At 38.1% G+C, this 14,944-nt stretch overlaps 1 protein-coding gene across 1 annotated transcript in view; it reads right to left on the bottom strand.

Annotated features, from left to right (window-relative positions):
• Positions 1-1,422: 1,422 nt before the first annotated feature.
• NMD3 (NMD3 ribosome export adaptor) overlaps positions 1,423-14,944 on the bottom strand; it is a 30,579-nt gene continuing 17,057 nt past the window's right edge. The window contains exons 9-14 of the mRNA XM_042458533.1: positions 13,402-13,547; positions 11,922-12,034; positions 10,520-10,592; positions 6,549-6,655; positions 5,558-5,628; positions 1,423-3,308 (exon numbers count right to left, since the gene is read on the bottom strand). Of these exons, the coding sequence (XP_042314467.1) occupies positions 3,175-3,308; positions 5,558-5,628; positions 6,549-6,655; positions 10,520-10,592; positions 11,922-12,034; positions 13,402-13,547 (644 nt within the window). The 3' untranslated portion in view covers positions 1,423-3,174. The remainder of the gene's footprint in view (positions 3,309-5,557; positions 5,629-6,548; positions 6,656-10,519; positions 10,593-11,921; positions 12,035-13,401; positions 13,548-14,944) is intronic.

Raw genomic sequence — 14,944 nt, forward strand, 5'->3', positions numbered from 1 at the left:
AACACTGTTCTTAATAAATTGGTCTGTTCAACAGCTGCATTTTCTTAACCAAATAAATGATCAATAAAAGATAGTGCTGTTAACTGACCTCAAGCTGACGTCTACCTTTGGCGGCCCTGTGAGTGAGGCATCTCCAAGACACCCTATCCTCAACCACCCTGCTCATTTCTGCAGACATAGGGTTGTGTCCTCTTTGTGTCTATCTAGTGTGTGGTCTTCCTCTTTCTACTGCCCTCTAGCTTTCCAAGCATTACAGCCGGCCCTTGGTATCCATGGGCGATCCATTCTGAACCCTCTGCAGATACCAAAATCCATGGATGCTTGAGTTCTATTGTCCCCAATGGGGCCGTGTGCACATGGCCCTGACACCATTTGGCACAGCCTCCATTGTCCCCAGTGGGGGTGCGTGCACATGGTCATGCCATTAGAGGCAATAGGACTGGTTATCCCTGATGGGCCTCACATCTGTGTGCACGTGCCACCACTGGGGACAACGGGGGCTATTGCTAATGGCAGCATGGCCACGTGCATTCACTGCTAGTAAGTAGCTCAAATCATGTAGCTCAATTGCTGAAAACATCCTTCAGCATAATTTAAACAAAGTAGACCATGTAAGAGTGACCTCCGTCACTGCAGCTATGCAAGACGTGTGACACACACAAGCATGCAAACACAAATTACAGATTGTAAGTACCCTAGATTTATAACACAGAATACATGTGGACAATTTTGATGTATCCAGGGCAAATCTCACCACACACCAGATCACAACCTACCTTCTGTGGCAGTTGTAAACATACACAATTTCGATATGAAAATATTTTTCCTTTAAAACAAGGTGCATAGGGAATTCTGTAGAATTCCCAGTGGCTGTAAAAATAACCAGGGGACATATGTAACTTGCATGTTTCTGACGTGATCTAGATGGGGGGAGGAAGGAGTGGACAGGAATGGTTAACCTGCTAAATAGCCAGGCCATCAGGAAATATTAAAGAGCGAGGAAATGCCCTGATAACCAGACAAAGAAAGGTATTTCTGAAACAGTGAAGCAACATGTAGGAAAAGCAACACGAACAACATCAGCCAATTACCCCCTGAGGAAATGTTCATGCATGTATCTGCAAATATGAGCCATATAATTACTAATACCTCTTTGCCACATCTAATGCTACTCTGACAATACATAGATATGAAAATGACAGCATTATGAAAGAAACTTAGAACAGATATGACATCACAAAAGTAATAGTTTCTGAATTATGTCACCCACAAAGATGCTATACCATCCCTACCACATTATTGGACTGCAGCCATGCAGTTGTGAAATTTTATTGCACAATTTAGTGGTCTCCTTAATCTTAGCTAAATGTACTAAAAGCTGTGCCTTGGCATTTAAAAATCAGTTCATGAAGAGATGGAAAAGGCCTTCTTAAGCTTTTATTTAAAGAACAGCTGGAGCACAGAGGGAAAGAACAAATAAAGCAGCAGCTGAAGCACTTTTGCATATTTGTTACACCACAAAACATTACTTGGAATTACTTGGGTATAGCATACTTTTACTGAGGATATGCTACAATGGTTTGCTTCTGGGCAAAAAGGTAAGACAATCATATTATAATCACATCATATGAGTAGCTGAGTAAGTTAAAATTCTTACAAAAGATGTCACGTCCTAAGTATTACTTTGGGCTGAAAAACTTGTATCGTGATTTAAGGGCACTCCCAGACAAGTACTTTTGACTTTCAGACTTACAAATTCATCTGCTCCCAACTGTCTCCGTAAAGCAAGGGTTGGTTAAGTGTGGTATGCACTTCCTGGGCTATTATTTCTAACTCCTCAATATCTTCCAACTTCTCAAGCTCTACTTTTTCTGGCAAAGGTCCTCAGGAGAGATGATTCATTGTCTAAAGAGGCCAAAGCCACTTCCCACACCCCTGTCTTTTTAAATAGAATAAAATACTGGTTGTCAAAACTAGAAATGGACTTTTGGCCACTTCTGGTTTTATCCCCTCCCCTTTTGCACTGTGGCCAGTCCATGCAACCCTTGCATGGCTCCACAGCATTGGTCTCTGGAGCAGCTGAATCTGACCACACCTGCTGTAAAGAATATAATTATTAAATCAAAATGATGAACTATATAATGGTGGGAAAGAGGGATTTCATTCTTATTACAAGGAAAGATGAAAGACTGTATCACAGCTCTGGCAAGGAGGCGCTTTATTAAAAAACAATGTTGGATAAAATGATTAAAATTAATGTTTCTAACAGCATGGATTTGAAACAATTTTATGGCACATTGAGTTGCTCTTTATTCTAACTGTAACTTACAATATGAAATATACACTTAACACCAGACTGTCAAGAGCCATCACTAATGCACAGCTCTGCCAAAAATATTCAGCATCCTCAGCATAATTTTTCTTTCATGGTACTTTCTGCATTAAACGTAGTAAATAGCTTTCCAGCTATTCAGCAACTATGTTATAGGCCCTTCTAGGAGGCAAACAGACATTTCTTTGGCAGATGCTCTATTCAATATGACAGACAGCCAAAGGTAATGTGACAGCATGTACATGACGATTTCCTCACTGTTGTCCGCTTATAGTTGTCTTCAACTATATTCATGGGCTGATTTTGAAAAGTGTCTTACAATCTTGCAACATTCTCCAAATATAGAAGCTCCAGCTGCTTCAAGTGACATTTATTTCAACAGAATCAACTGATCAATAGCACATTCTTTTTTATATACAGATCAACTCCCTCCATGATACTTAGGTTACACATGTTAGAAATGTTTCTCCAGATCAAGGAAGCAATTGACTTAGCTTAAATTGCACCCAAGAAAAACTGACTTGCTTCATTAGGACTGCTGTGATAATGACACACAAAGAAATTGTTTGGCAACCAGAACCTTGGGAACAGGAAAGTACTAGCAATGAAGTCAAGAGGAACATCTAAGCCTTTCAGCATCCTTACCCAATTATGCTAAAAAAAAAAACCCTTCAAATATGATTATATATTAGCCATTAATTATACTTTCTATGAGGATTTAATGTCAAAGATTTGTAAAATATTGCATGTTGATTGTATGATTGAAATCTGTAATAGATTTTGTAGTTACTACTTTTTCCTTAAGAGAAAAAAGTATTCACATTTGTACTACCTATCACTTATTATTCTGTCAGCATATCAGCACCCTCTCCACCAGTAGCATCTTGAGATATCTGGAGATCCTCCAACATTTCAGCAAGGCTAATTCGAGGAATACCTTCATCATCCGTGTCACTTTCCACTGGAATGACTGAATCTGCAACACCAAAGAGCAAGATAAAAATTAAAACAAAAGCAGAGACAGATCACTTTACCTAGACAGAATTAAATATGAGCTTACAACAGGGGGTGGGGTGGGGTGATTACAGTAAAATGTGATGTCTTTCCAAAACAACTTTTTAATTGAACCCCTCAAAGCAAAGCATTTTCTATCTCCTCATATTCCTTAGTACAGCAACTGCACTGTCCAGGTTCCCAGTTAATAAGCAATAAGCAGTGTAGGACCTTATTGAACTGTTCAGGATTAATAGGGGTCAAAACAAGACTTTTCAGTCTAATTAGCTCCTGGTACCCAGGACTTTTGTAGCTTTAAAGGGGCTTACAGCATTCTATACAAGGCGGAGATAGCATGTGCATTTCACTTATTTTATACTACCACTCTGATCCAGAATATTTTAAACTGCTAGGTGCTGCTCCCCTTCCTTTCAGACACAAAGAACACCTGGAGGATTGTGATTAATTAGGATTAGGAAAAGTGCTTTTTTCTCCAACTCTTCCTAACCCTCTTTTACGTAACCAGAAGGATAGACCCCGTGACAGCATCTACTGCACACAGTCTCAATATTCCTGTTTGATTTCAAGCCCTACACCGAAGAAAGCTTGCAATAGATCACTCCAGGCTAAAGGAAGCAAGCTATATGGTGTATGAAGTCTTGCATCTTTATGCTGTCCGTTGGCAAGCAGTCACAATAGCTCTGTATTACTGCCAACATCAGAGGCAATAGGTTTCTCAGTACCAGTTGCTGGGAAACACAAGCTGGACAGTACCACATGCACATGTCCTGCTTCTAGGATTTTCACAGGCATCTGGTTATCACTCTGTGTAAATACAATACTACACTAGACAGGATTTTGACTTGATCCACCACAATTCTTTTATCTTTTTTATAAGGGAAGTGCACATGCACAATCTTCTAATGCTTGGTTCTCTTATTGCCCTTTATAAAACCAAACATTACAATATTTGTTTCCATACCTGGCATACCTAAGAATGCAGACTTTTTCTCTACTTTGTTACTGAGCAACTTTATGTATTAAATGGAAAAAGCTAGGAGTCCATGATGAAGAAAATTAACTGGGATATCTACTCACTCCTGACCAACAGTACAATAGCTGAGACAGCTGAGGTTTGGGAGTAGGTGAAAATATATTCTTCTGGGCCTGAGCCTGAAAACACTGGGTTGGGAACAGTTAATAATTTACCTTTTCCTCTCTGTGGTATATATTTTTGTCTGGGGGAAGGAGAACTATTGGGATTAGCATGCACACATCACCTCCCAAAATGCACTGCTTCTCCTCCTAAGATATATTAAAATGCCAGGGTTACTGCCTGTTTCACAGTTTAGAATCCTTCAAGGGTTGGCTAAAGAAGCTCTTCCCTACTGAGCCATAATCCTTCAACACTTTTGAATTCAAATGAATCAGAGTCCTTAGGCATCAAAGTCCTGTGAAAATGATGGAACTGAAGACAATCTGACATAATCTAAGATATAAAAGAAGGGATGGGGAGAATGTGACTCTCTACACATTGTTGGAATAAAACTCCCAGCATTCCCCATTGTCAACTATGCTCGTCAAGGGCAGTCCAGCAACATGGGAGAGACTCAACCAGACAACTTCCATAAGACCATAATACCTTTTCTTTGCACAACTAGAAAGTCCCCACTCCCCAAGCATGCAGAAACATCTCAGTTTGCTGTGATATTGACTGATAAGGAGATTGATTATGCAATTAATGTCAAATCAGATATTTTAAAGATGTATTTGTAACTAAAATATACTGAAAAAGAGCAAGTAGACAGAGTCTACTAAAACCTATGCTGCAACTTCTTTTGCTGTTAAATCGCAAAGGTGCTAAACAATCCGTGTGCATACATATATTTAGAAAGTATAGGAAACTATTTTTATAGTTGCCAGCGATATGATCACAGAAAAGTCATAAGTAGCACATGAATGCTACCTCTTCCCCAAGCAGATGGTACCAAGGTGGCAGCTAGCATATAGCCATCAATCCTAGCAGTTATTTAGCCCTATGCAGTTACAAGATCAGTGAACAGAACAAAGAAAAGGAAGTCTTTTTTCAACAAGTACATATTATTTATCAAAAGTCTTAATTTAAAAGAAAATTAAATGTCAAACTATAGGCAGTACTGTAGAGTTGCTGATTTCCAATATTTCTAGGTATTACTATATAAATATAGAAACTACTTCAGGTAAGAAACTTACTTTTATAAATATTGACATTTTTTCTAATTGTTTCATCTTCTTCTAGATCTTCTAAGAAATCCTGGTATTGTCTAGAAAAGTACCACATTGAAAATGATCAACAATTCAGGGAATTATACATGTTCTGTATCACTATACATATATACATATATTTCTAAATTGTATGTAATAGCATGCAAAAGCCAAATATTTATGCTGAATTGTTGGTACTATAGCTATTACACAAATACCAGCTTAAAGATGAATGCTCACAGAGAACAATTCTATTGCAAGAATTAAGGGTTAGGATGCACTGAAAACCAAAAGAGATACAACACACTCTTTACAGCATAACTTCTTTTATCAGCTCACCTGAAATGAATGAATGAATGAATGAATGAATAGCCTCCCCCCCCCCCTTTGCTCCTCTTAGATTTGTGGTGCAAAACCTACTGGTATCTTGCCTTTTCTTCTTCTTCTGCAGCCTTATATGTTTTGCGAGTTATTTCATGTGTCTTATTATAATGATTTTATTATTGTACACTGTTTTGAAATGTGACAGAATAAATATTATGTAGTTACATAGTGTGTATATGTATTGTAAAAAAAAAAAAACAGCTGGGGGAGGCAGGTATTTCAATCAGAAAAAAATGTGTGGGAGAAAAGAATTAGAATGTCTTCTCTTCATACAACTGCTCCAAACAAAACTGGACCCAGTGAAATCAACCTGTGACCCCAACGTTTCTTTGAAGTATAACCTAAGAGGGAAAAATGCACCTGAAATCATTCACTCAGATACAGGCATACATGGAAGGACCAAAGCATCTATGGTAAAGCTTGCTGTAGGATCAAGAAAGTAAGCATTTGGCACACTCTCTTTTGGTAGCTATGAGGCTCATCTAGAAACATAGGTTATTTTTCTGCTATTTTGATTTGATCATCAAATATGAACAAGCTAAATTTAATATGTAGAATTATTGGGTGAGGCACAAAACATAAAAAGCCCCCAAACCTTTCATCATCTGTATCCATGCCTTCTCGGTCTCTTTCTAATTCTTTCAGTTTCCAGTTCCTGCGACGCTGACGTTTAGTGCGGTCATAGCTCTTTTTAATCAGAATCTATGGATAGGAGAAAAATGGAAATACTATGACAGATAATAATAATAATAATAATAATAATAATAATAATAATAATAATATTTATTTGTATTTCCCCGCCTCTCCCTGCGGATTGAGGTGGGATTACATCAACAAATTAACACAGTACAGATGTAAAATACAATCAATAAAACAATGACTTTATTATTAATTCAATATAACCTGCCCCCAAATTGTTTTTAGAAGCCAGTGTTTAAATTAAAATCAGTATTTTTTTATACTTTATTGAAGCAACTACATAATATACATACATAACACACACAAAATAAAAAACAAACAAACAAATAAAAAGACATATTTCAGTCTCCATTTTATTGTCCATTATTCCTGTCTTCCCATAATTTTGATACCCTTTCCCATTTTTCTTCATATTGCTGCGAAGTTCTATCATTTTTGGACATTGAAATCATATCAAATATACCTAATTCATTCAGTTTCAAATACAGTGGTACCTCGGGATACGAATTACCCAGGTTACGAAATTTTCGGGATACGAAAAAATCCCATAGGGAATTATTGTTCCGGGTTACGAATGTTTTTTCGGGTTACGAAAAAACTTCGGCGCTATTTTAAAGGGAACCGCGGCTTTTCCCCATTAGCGCCTATGGCATTTCGGCTTACGAAGGCTTTTCGGGTTACGAAAGCGGCTGCGGAACGAATTAAATTCGTAACCCGAGGCACCACTGTACCACTATTGTTGGGATGATATTGGATTGCCAATATTTCGCATAAATCAATTGGGCAGCTTTAATCATATACTGTATAAAAAAACACTCACTTCATCTTGAACCAAATTATCAGTTTATATTCAACAAAAATAATTCAGGATTCAATGGAGTATTTTTGTTAAGTGCAAGTGTTATGTTTTTGTGTATCAGTTTCCAAAGATGGTACAAAGAGCCACCTTCCTGATTGCATTTCCAACAATTTGAGTTGCCATTTTTGCCTATTTTGGCAAGCCTAGTTGGGGTCATATACCATCTAAAGAACAGTTTATAATAGTTCTCTTTTAAATTATTACATTTGGTAAAACTAAGTTTTTTTCTCCCAAACATTCTCCCAACTGGTCATAGGTATTTCTTTCCCTATATTTTGGGACCATCTTATCATGTTTGTTTTAACTGTTTCTTCTATCGTTTCCATACTTAACAAAAATTATAAATTTTTAAAATTAATTTTGTCCTATTTCCCTTGATAATCTTATCAAATTCTGTCTCCTTACTTTCTATACCATCTTTAGATATGCCCCTTTTCCAATCTTCTCTAATTTGCCAATATTTAAACCAACTAATCTGGGGTTCCATCTCCAATATTTCTTCTCTTTCTTTTAATTATTCTGTTTCTCTCAGTATTTAAAGATATCATTGTATCTTAACCAGTTATTTGTTAGGTTTTTTTCTCTCTTATGAAATGCCTCCTGCGAGGATGTCCATCTAGGCAGCTGTCTATACAACTGTTTCTTATATTTGTTCCAAATATTTAATAGAGCATTTCTAATAAAATGCTGCTTAATTTGTTTAATTTTCTTATTTCTGTAACAAATATATGCATGCCATCCTAGATTTAAACCACAATTTTCTAGGTACATTATTTTATCATCTTCTAAAGAGATCCAATCTTTGATCCAAGTCAAAGAACAAACATTATGATACAACTCTAAATTAGGTAAACCCAGTCCGCCTCTATCTTTACTGTCTTGCAACACTTTACATTTTATCCTGGGTCTCTTTCCTTGCCACAAGAAATTAGAAATATCTCTTCCCCATATTTTGAAAGAATTCTTATTAATTATAATGGAAAAGTCTGAAACAAAAATAACATTTGCGGGAGGACATTCATCTGGATCGTTGTAATTTTCCCTAGTAGATATCTGTCGTTTCCCCCACCATTTTAAATCAGATTTTATAGTCTTCCATACTGTTACATAATTGTTTGTATAGAAATCTGAGTTGTTTTTTGTCAGAGTTATACCCAAGTATTTAATTTTAGTTTTCAACTGAAATTCTGTATCAGATTTCATTTCTTCCTCTTCTTTTTAGTTAATTTTTTAGTTTGCACACAACTTTTTTTTATTCAATCTAAATCCTGCTAAACTACCGAAATTATCCAGAACATCTAATCTTTTGATTGATTGTTTTGGATTTTCCAGAATGATCACCAAACCGTCTGCAAAAGCTCAAGTTTTGTACATATATTTTGAAATTTCTAGTCCTTGTATTTTATCATTATTTCTTATCTTGTTACTGAGTACTTCCATTACCATTAAGAAAAGCAGTGGCGACAGGGGGCAGCCTTGGCACGTGCCTTTCTCAATATTAATCAAAACTGTTTTTTCTTCTTTCAAATCAATCCTGATAAACTGTAAAATCAGTATTTGTGAATACCATCATTAAAGCAACTGTGAAACTATACACTATTCAACCTAAACATAAAGTGGAGAAGAACTGAAATTGATCTTTGGCAATTCAGATTTAAGTAAGCCTGACAAAAGGGCAAAACAAAGGGGCGGCATGACATTGCTCCTGGGAGACCCTGATTGGGGCTGTGGTAACCACATGCTGCGGCCCCAATCTGGTCACCTTCTGTCCCAAATAGAAATGGAAAAAGTCTAGAGCCATCTTTTTGCTGGCTCTGGGGTGAGTAGCATGTGAACACCATGGCTCCAAGTTGCCTGGAAGCCGGCTGGTGTGTAATTGCTGATGCGGCTTCTGGGCAACTTGGGGACATGGCATGTCTAAACGCCATGCTCCATGCTGGCTAGAAGCTGGCTATACCAGGTTGTCCGTTTTGGCCTTTAAATTTACTATAGTTAAGGGTTTTTTTAAAAAAAAATATTTCTTAGGCTACTGTAACTACCCTCACAAATTAATAGATGAGCGAGGGGAGGCTAAGACAGTAGATTCTCTAAGGCACACACAGTTAAATTCATTACTGAGCTGAGATTTGAACCAGGGACTGAACTCATCTTTCATATTTCTAATCAACTGATCATCTTTATAACCAATTAAGTAATGAGTGAACAGCCCAAAGGATATTCTGAACTTCTACCACCCTTTAAACACTGGTCATGCTGAGTGGGGTTAATGGGAATTGAAGTCTAAAATAGGTGGAGGAACAAATGCCAAAAATACTTAAAAAACAGTCACCTGTCTTCTAACTTCAAGGGAAAAAAAGTAACAGAAAAATATCACAGAACTAAATAATGAGAAGCATCTCTTAGCATTTAAATTTAACAATGCCCACAAAAAATTAAATTAATATAAGGCCTATGGATTATATCTGGACCACCAAGAGTTCCCTGCTTCTGGAATTTCTGTGGAGATACTGGAAGAAATTGAGTAGAATGAGTTTTGCTGCCCTAAACAAAATCCATAGTAATTTCACTATTATTTAATATGCTAAGTCCAGTAGAGAACACAGAACATATGGTGCCTAGCCTGCCAGAATACAGTGGCAATTTACACTGTGTAACAAGACACAATCTTCTAGGACATGTTCTGAAGGTCCAGGTCCAGCAACCTTGCTAAGATTAAGTATCTTTTGTGTATAGGAAGCATATACACAATGCCTGGAACTGTATGAAATGCTACCCTGAGTTTGATCAAAGGTGGGATGTAAGTGTATGCAATACACAGCTGTAAGGAAAACATGGGTGTTGTGGGAAAGCAGTAGCTTAGTGTGGCAAGAGTTCAGAAGATAGAGGTGATTTATGAGAGGCAATCTTCATATCATACATATGCTAGCAATGAGATTAACATTATTGGTTTATAAAATAAGTTGGAAAGTGCCAAAGGACTGCTTAAAGAGGAAGTCTTAGAAACTTACCACATCAGGAATGTTTTGGGGATTCATCTTATTTGCAAATTCATCATTCAAATTGCAATTGACCAAGTCAAATCTAAAACAAACATGTGGAAAAGATAGTCTTTATCTTGTCATGTTGGATAAACAAACAAACAAACAGCTTTATTTATATACTGCTTCATACTGAACTAGCAGTGTCTAAGCAATTTACAACTGTAAGCTAATTGCCCCCAACAATCTGGACACTCATTTTAGCAACCTTGGAAGGATGCAAGCCTAAGTCAAGCTTGAGCCCTTTTGCTAGTATTGAACTCGCAACCTTAGGGTTTTGAGTGAGTGGCTGCAGTACAGGCATTTAACCACTGCGCCACCAGTCTAACCTTATAAAGTTTAGAAAGCTAAATGACTATAACACTAGAAGCAGTCCTGAGTTGATGGAAGTTCTATTTCTTAGAGAACTCAGGAGACAGTCGCTTGTTAAAAGTGAAGAGACACTCATTACTAGTATGCAGAATAGATCAGAAATAAGATCTCTATACCAAATAGTTAATTTAAATGAGTACTTCACTTGTAAGTACTTCTCTTTCAAAATACAGGACTATGAATCCTTCCATCTTCCACCAATGGTGGTGAGGCATAGAATCACATAGTTGGAAAAGACCACAGGGTCGAACCCTCTGCCAAGCAGAAACAATAGTCAAAGCACTTTGAACAAATGGCCACCCAGCCTGTTTAAAAAAACCCAAAGCAGGAGATGCCATCACACTCCAAGGCAGCATATTCCACTGTTGGCATATAAAAGTACAGTGCACCCGCGTCATATGCAGGTGTACTATACGTGGCTTCAAGCTTACTCTGGAGCCGCGCGACAATAATGTGTATGGCGCCTGCCCAGCTGCGAGCATACCCCACATTGTTTTCAATGGGGTGCGAGCATACATGAAATTTCCCTTACGAAGGGGGATCCAGAACGGATCCCCCATGTAAGGGAAGGGCCCACTGTACTCACCACTGTACTTCATATAATTTACAATTACTATACAAGGAGAATCATCAAAGAACCTGGTGATGCCTTAAAGGCTAACAAATTACACTGCTGTTTTCATTGCAACACACTGACACGTCTTGCTTTCTAAAGAAATGCCAACAGAAGCTTCTCTTAAAGTTTTCCTCCTCCTTTTGATATTTTGATCATTGACTGTGTGCATAACCACAATATTGCACAAAATTTCAGTGTATTCCTGATTTGCAGGTCCTGCAGCCGTCCTACTTTCCTAGCCTCCCACAGTTCTTTCAAGATTCGAGACACATTTACTAGGGAGAAAATCCAATCTCCATCAGAGATCAAGATCTGAAGGGTTCTGCCTCTGCCAGTCTTGTAAACACTAAACTGAACATCATCTGAAAGAAAAACATAACTAACCCCAGTACTAGATCTCCAGGATTCAGAAGATGTCCCAAGTGAGTGCGACAGAAATACTGATGGTCTGTATTCAGCTCTGATGTCTTCTGAACCCAGGCTTCAGCAAGTGTATGCTTAAAACAAAAGAAAACTGGTTTAAAATAGAAGGTGGTTAAATTAAGACATGAATCGAAATGACTCAAATATTTCAATGCTATGTGCAGGAACATTATGGGTGGGATGATCCAATTGTGCAGTTTCTCTATTAAGAAAAATAACATGGGAATGACATTTTGCATGCTACATGGTACTGTTTGCTGAACTGACTCAAGGATTGATTTGGTAATGCAGAAAGTCATGGTGCCATTAGCCAAAGCAAATTAATGATGGAAAATTAAAACTGACTATGCACAGCACAGTATATAGACCATTTTAATGCAGAATTTTGACCTTTAATACAGCCTTGCTTGCACATAAAAAAACCACTCCAGTAAAAAAGCCGTTATAGGTTCATCTGAGGGTCGCCGTAAATTGGAAACGACTTGAAGGTGCACAACAAGAACAACATATATCACATGTTATTATCTCTGCTTATAGCAGATGATAATTTTCATTATTTTATCCTGTACACAAAAAGTGGATTATAAATACTGTATGTTCTCTTACAATAACTGTTTTTTTTACTGACAGCAGAGGTGAGAATATTCTTTCTTTACCGAAGCAATATTCCAACTACAACCATAAGTAGTTAACCCTGCCACACACAATTTCTACAAAGCATTAAATAAAGCAAAAATCTAACAAAGATATGAGAGATCATCAGAAACATGGAATACAGTTGGCCCTCCACATTCACAGAGGTTAGGGGAACAGGACTCCTGTGAATGAGGAAAAACCACAAATAACTTCCCCCCTCCCCAGAAGCCAGTTAAATGGAGAGGTGGGCAAGGGAAGAGGAACAGGAGCGTGCACTCCTTTTTTTTGCCACCCTCCCTGCCCTGTTCCTGGCCGGATCGCTGCCTGGCTTGCTGGGAAAACAATAGAGTTGGCTCCTGGACTTTTTCTCCCAAGGGGAAAAGCCCGGGAGGGAAGAGGAATGCCCACGCTAGCAGCCCTGACCATCTCGAATAATCAAAATTGTGAGTGTGTAGGCCATGAATGTTCAGGGTCAACTTTATATGTAGGTGGGTATAACCCTCTTGAAATGTGTACTCCAAGTGCAGAAGTTATTCCAAGGAAAGAAAGGACTTACTGGTATCCTGACATATGGGCAGGGGTACAAGTATGGCTCACTGAGGGTACACCGTCTTTGCAGATGGAATATTCCAGGTTCACCCTTGACCTCTCCACTCAATTTGAGGTAGCAGGGCCTGGAAAGAGTGACTTTCGTGGCAACTTTCTTTTGTTCACATGAAATGTAAGGATTAATTAATTTCAAGAAAGGGAACAATATTTACTCAAATGTCTAGAAGAGTGCAACTAACAAAAGAATAATCCTTACTCTGGTGGATAGCATGCCTGCGCCAGCACTTTGTTTTCTTTCACGGATTCTGCTGATATCCATGACAATAAATTCCTCCAGCTGCTTTGGCTGGAATAAACTGTTAAAAGGATGACGCCAGTAAGTGTTTCCATCAATTTCTGCAACTAAAAAAGAAAGAGAAAAAAAACCGGAACCAATGTAGTTGTTACTCTGCAGTTTTTGTTTTTTTAATGGGGGGAAATTATATAGACCCAATTTACTCTCCAATGTATCTCACCTAATCACAGGAGCAGCATTTTTACATTAAGGATAAGGGAACTGCTACAAGTAGTCTAACAACATAGTACAGTTAAATTAATTAATTTATTTAATTAAAAGATTTCTATATAGCTCAATATCAAAAGTGGCATACAGAGTATAATAAACTCAATTTAAACAATTTAAAACTATTTAAAATTTTTAAAGATAATGTAAACAGTCTAAAATATATCAAACAATATAACAACAAAAATAAATAAATAAATGCTGTTTAAAACCGTGTACAGTACATATGCAAACTTGGTAAAATCATTAGACAGTGTTTTTACTAAAGAGGTTACAGTTTATTTCAGAGGCCTGAACACAGCTGCAAGGCCCAATTAGAGTGGCCCTACTATATCAATGTAATTTTCGTAAGTATTGACCTGCTATTCAGTAAGTGATTCAATGGTTTTACGCTAGTTAGGACTAGCAACTGGATTAGCTCAAATATTTTACATTTGGGCCCTATTCCCACTGGCCTATAAAGTGGATCAGGATGCGAATCATGGGTGCATCGTTTCCACTTGAGAGTGCATTCGACCCACATTGCTCCGATATCGTTCCCAATGGAATTCAAATCTGAATCAAATTATCCTGAAAAATCCGAATTTTAGGTCAATAAACCGGTTTAAAAAATAGTGGCTTCTTAGCGAATTTTCCTGTGCCCCCGGAGTCTGATTCGGGGCAAATGAATGGGAACGAAAGGGTGTCTGATTCAGGAACCTGGAGATGGGACGAGCAGTGCTCAAGGGGCTGGCCTGGGGGTGTCACCCTCTTTGTTCTCTTTCTGCATTGCCGGCGCCATTTTCTTCCGTTCGCATAGCCTTTCCCCCAGTGGATTGGGAAGCAGGGTAAGGCAATCGCACTATATTGAGCTCCAAACGCAGTAAACACATTACTCCCCCTGCAACCTCCCCTCTGCTCCACATTCATAGACCGATGTGTGAGGAGACCCATTGAACACCATTTTTAACTATTCTTTTTTCCTTTTTTTTTTGCCTCTGCCTAAACACCTGAGCAGCAGATGGGCTTTGCAGTACATGCCTGCTTGATCGCCCCCCCAGACAGCCCTGGGAGCAATGGGGGAGGCAAAGGGATTTGGGTGATTAGAGGCTCCTCTTCTCTCTTTCCCAGAGGGACTATGGGAAACACAGAAGAACCTGGACGCCAAGAAGGGATTTGAGGAGAATAGAGGCTCCTCTTCTCTCTTTCCCAAAGGGAGTCTGGGGAGACACAGAAGAGCCTTGGATGCAAGGGGTTT

The sequence above is a fragment of the Sceloporus undulatus genome, chromosome 3 (assembly GCF_019175285.1).
Source record: "Sceloporus undulatus isolate JIND9_A2432 ecotype Alabama chromosome 3, SceUnd_v1.1, whole genome shotgun sequence".
Classification (NCBI taxonomy): domain Eukaryota; kingdom Metazoa; phylum Chordata; class Lepidosauria; order Squamata; family Phrynosomatidae; genus Sceloporus; species Sceloporus undulatus.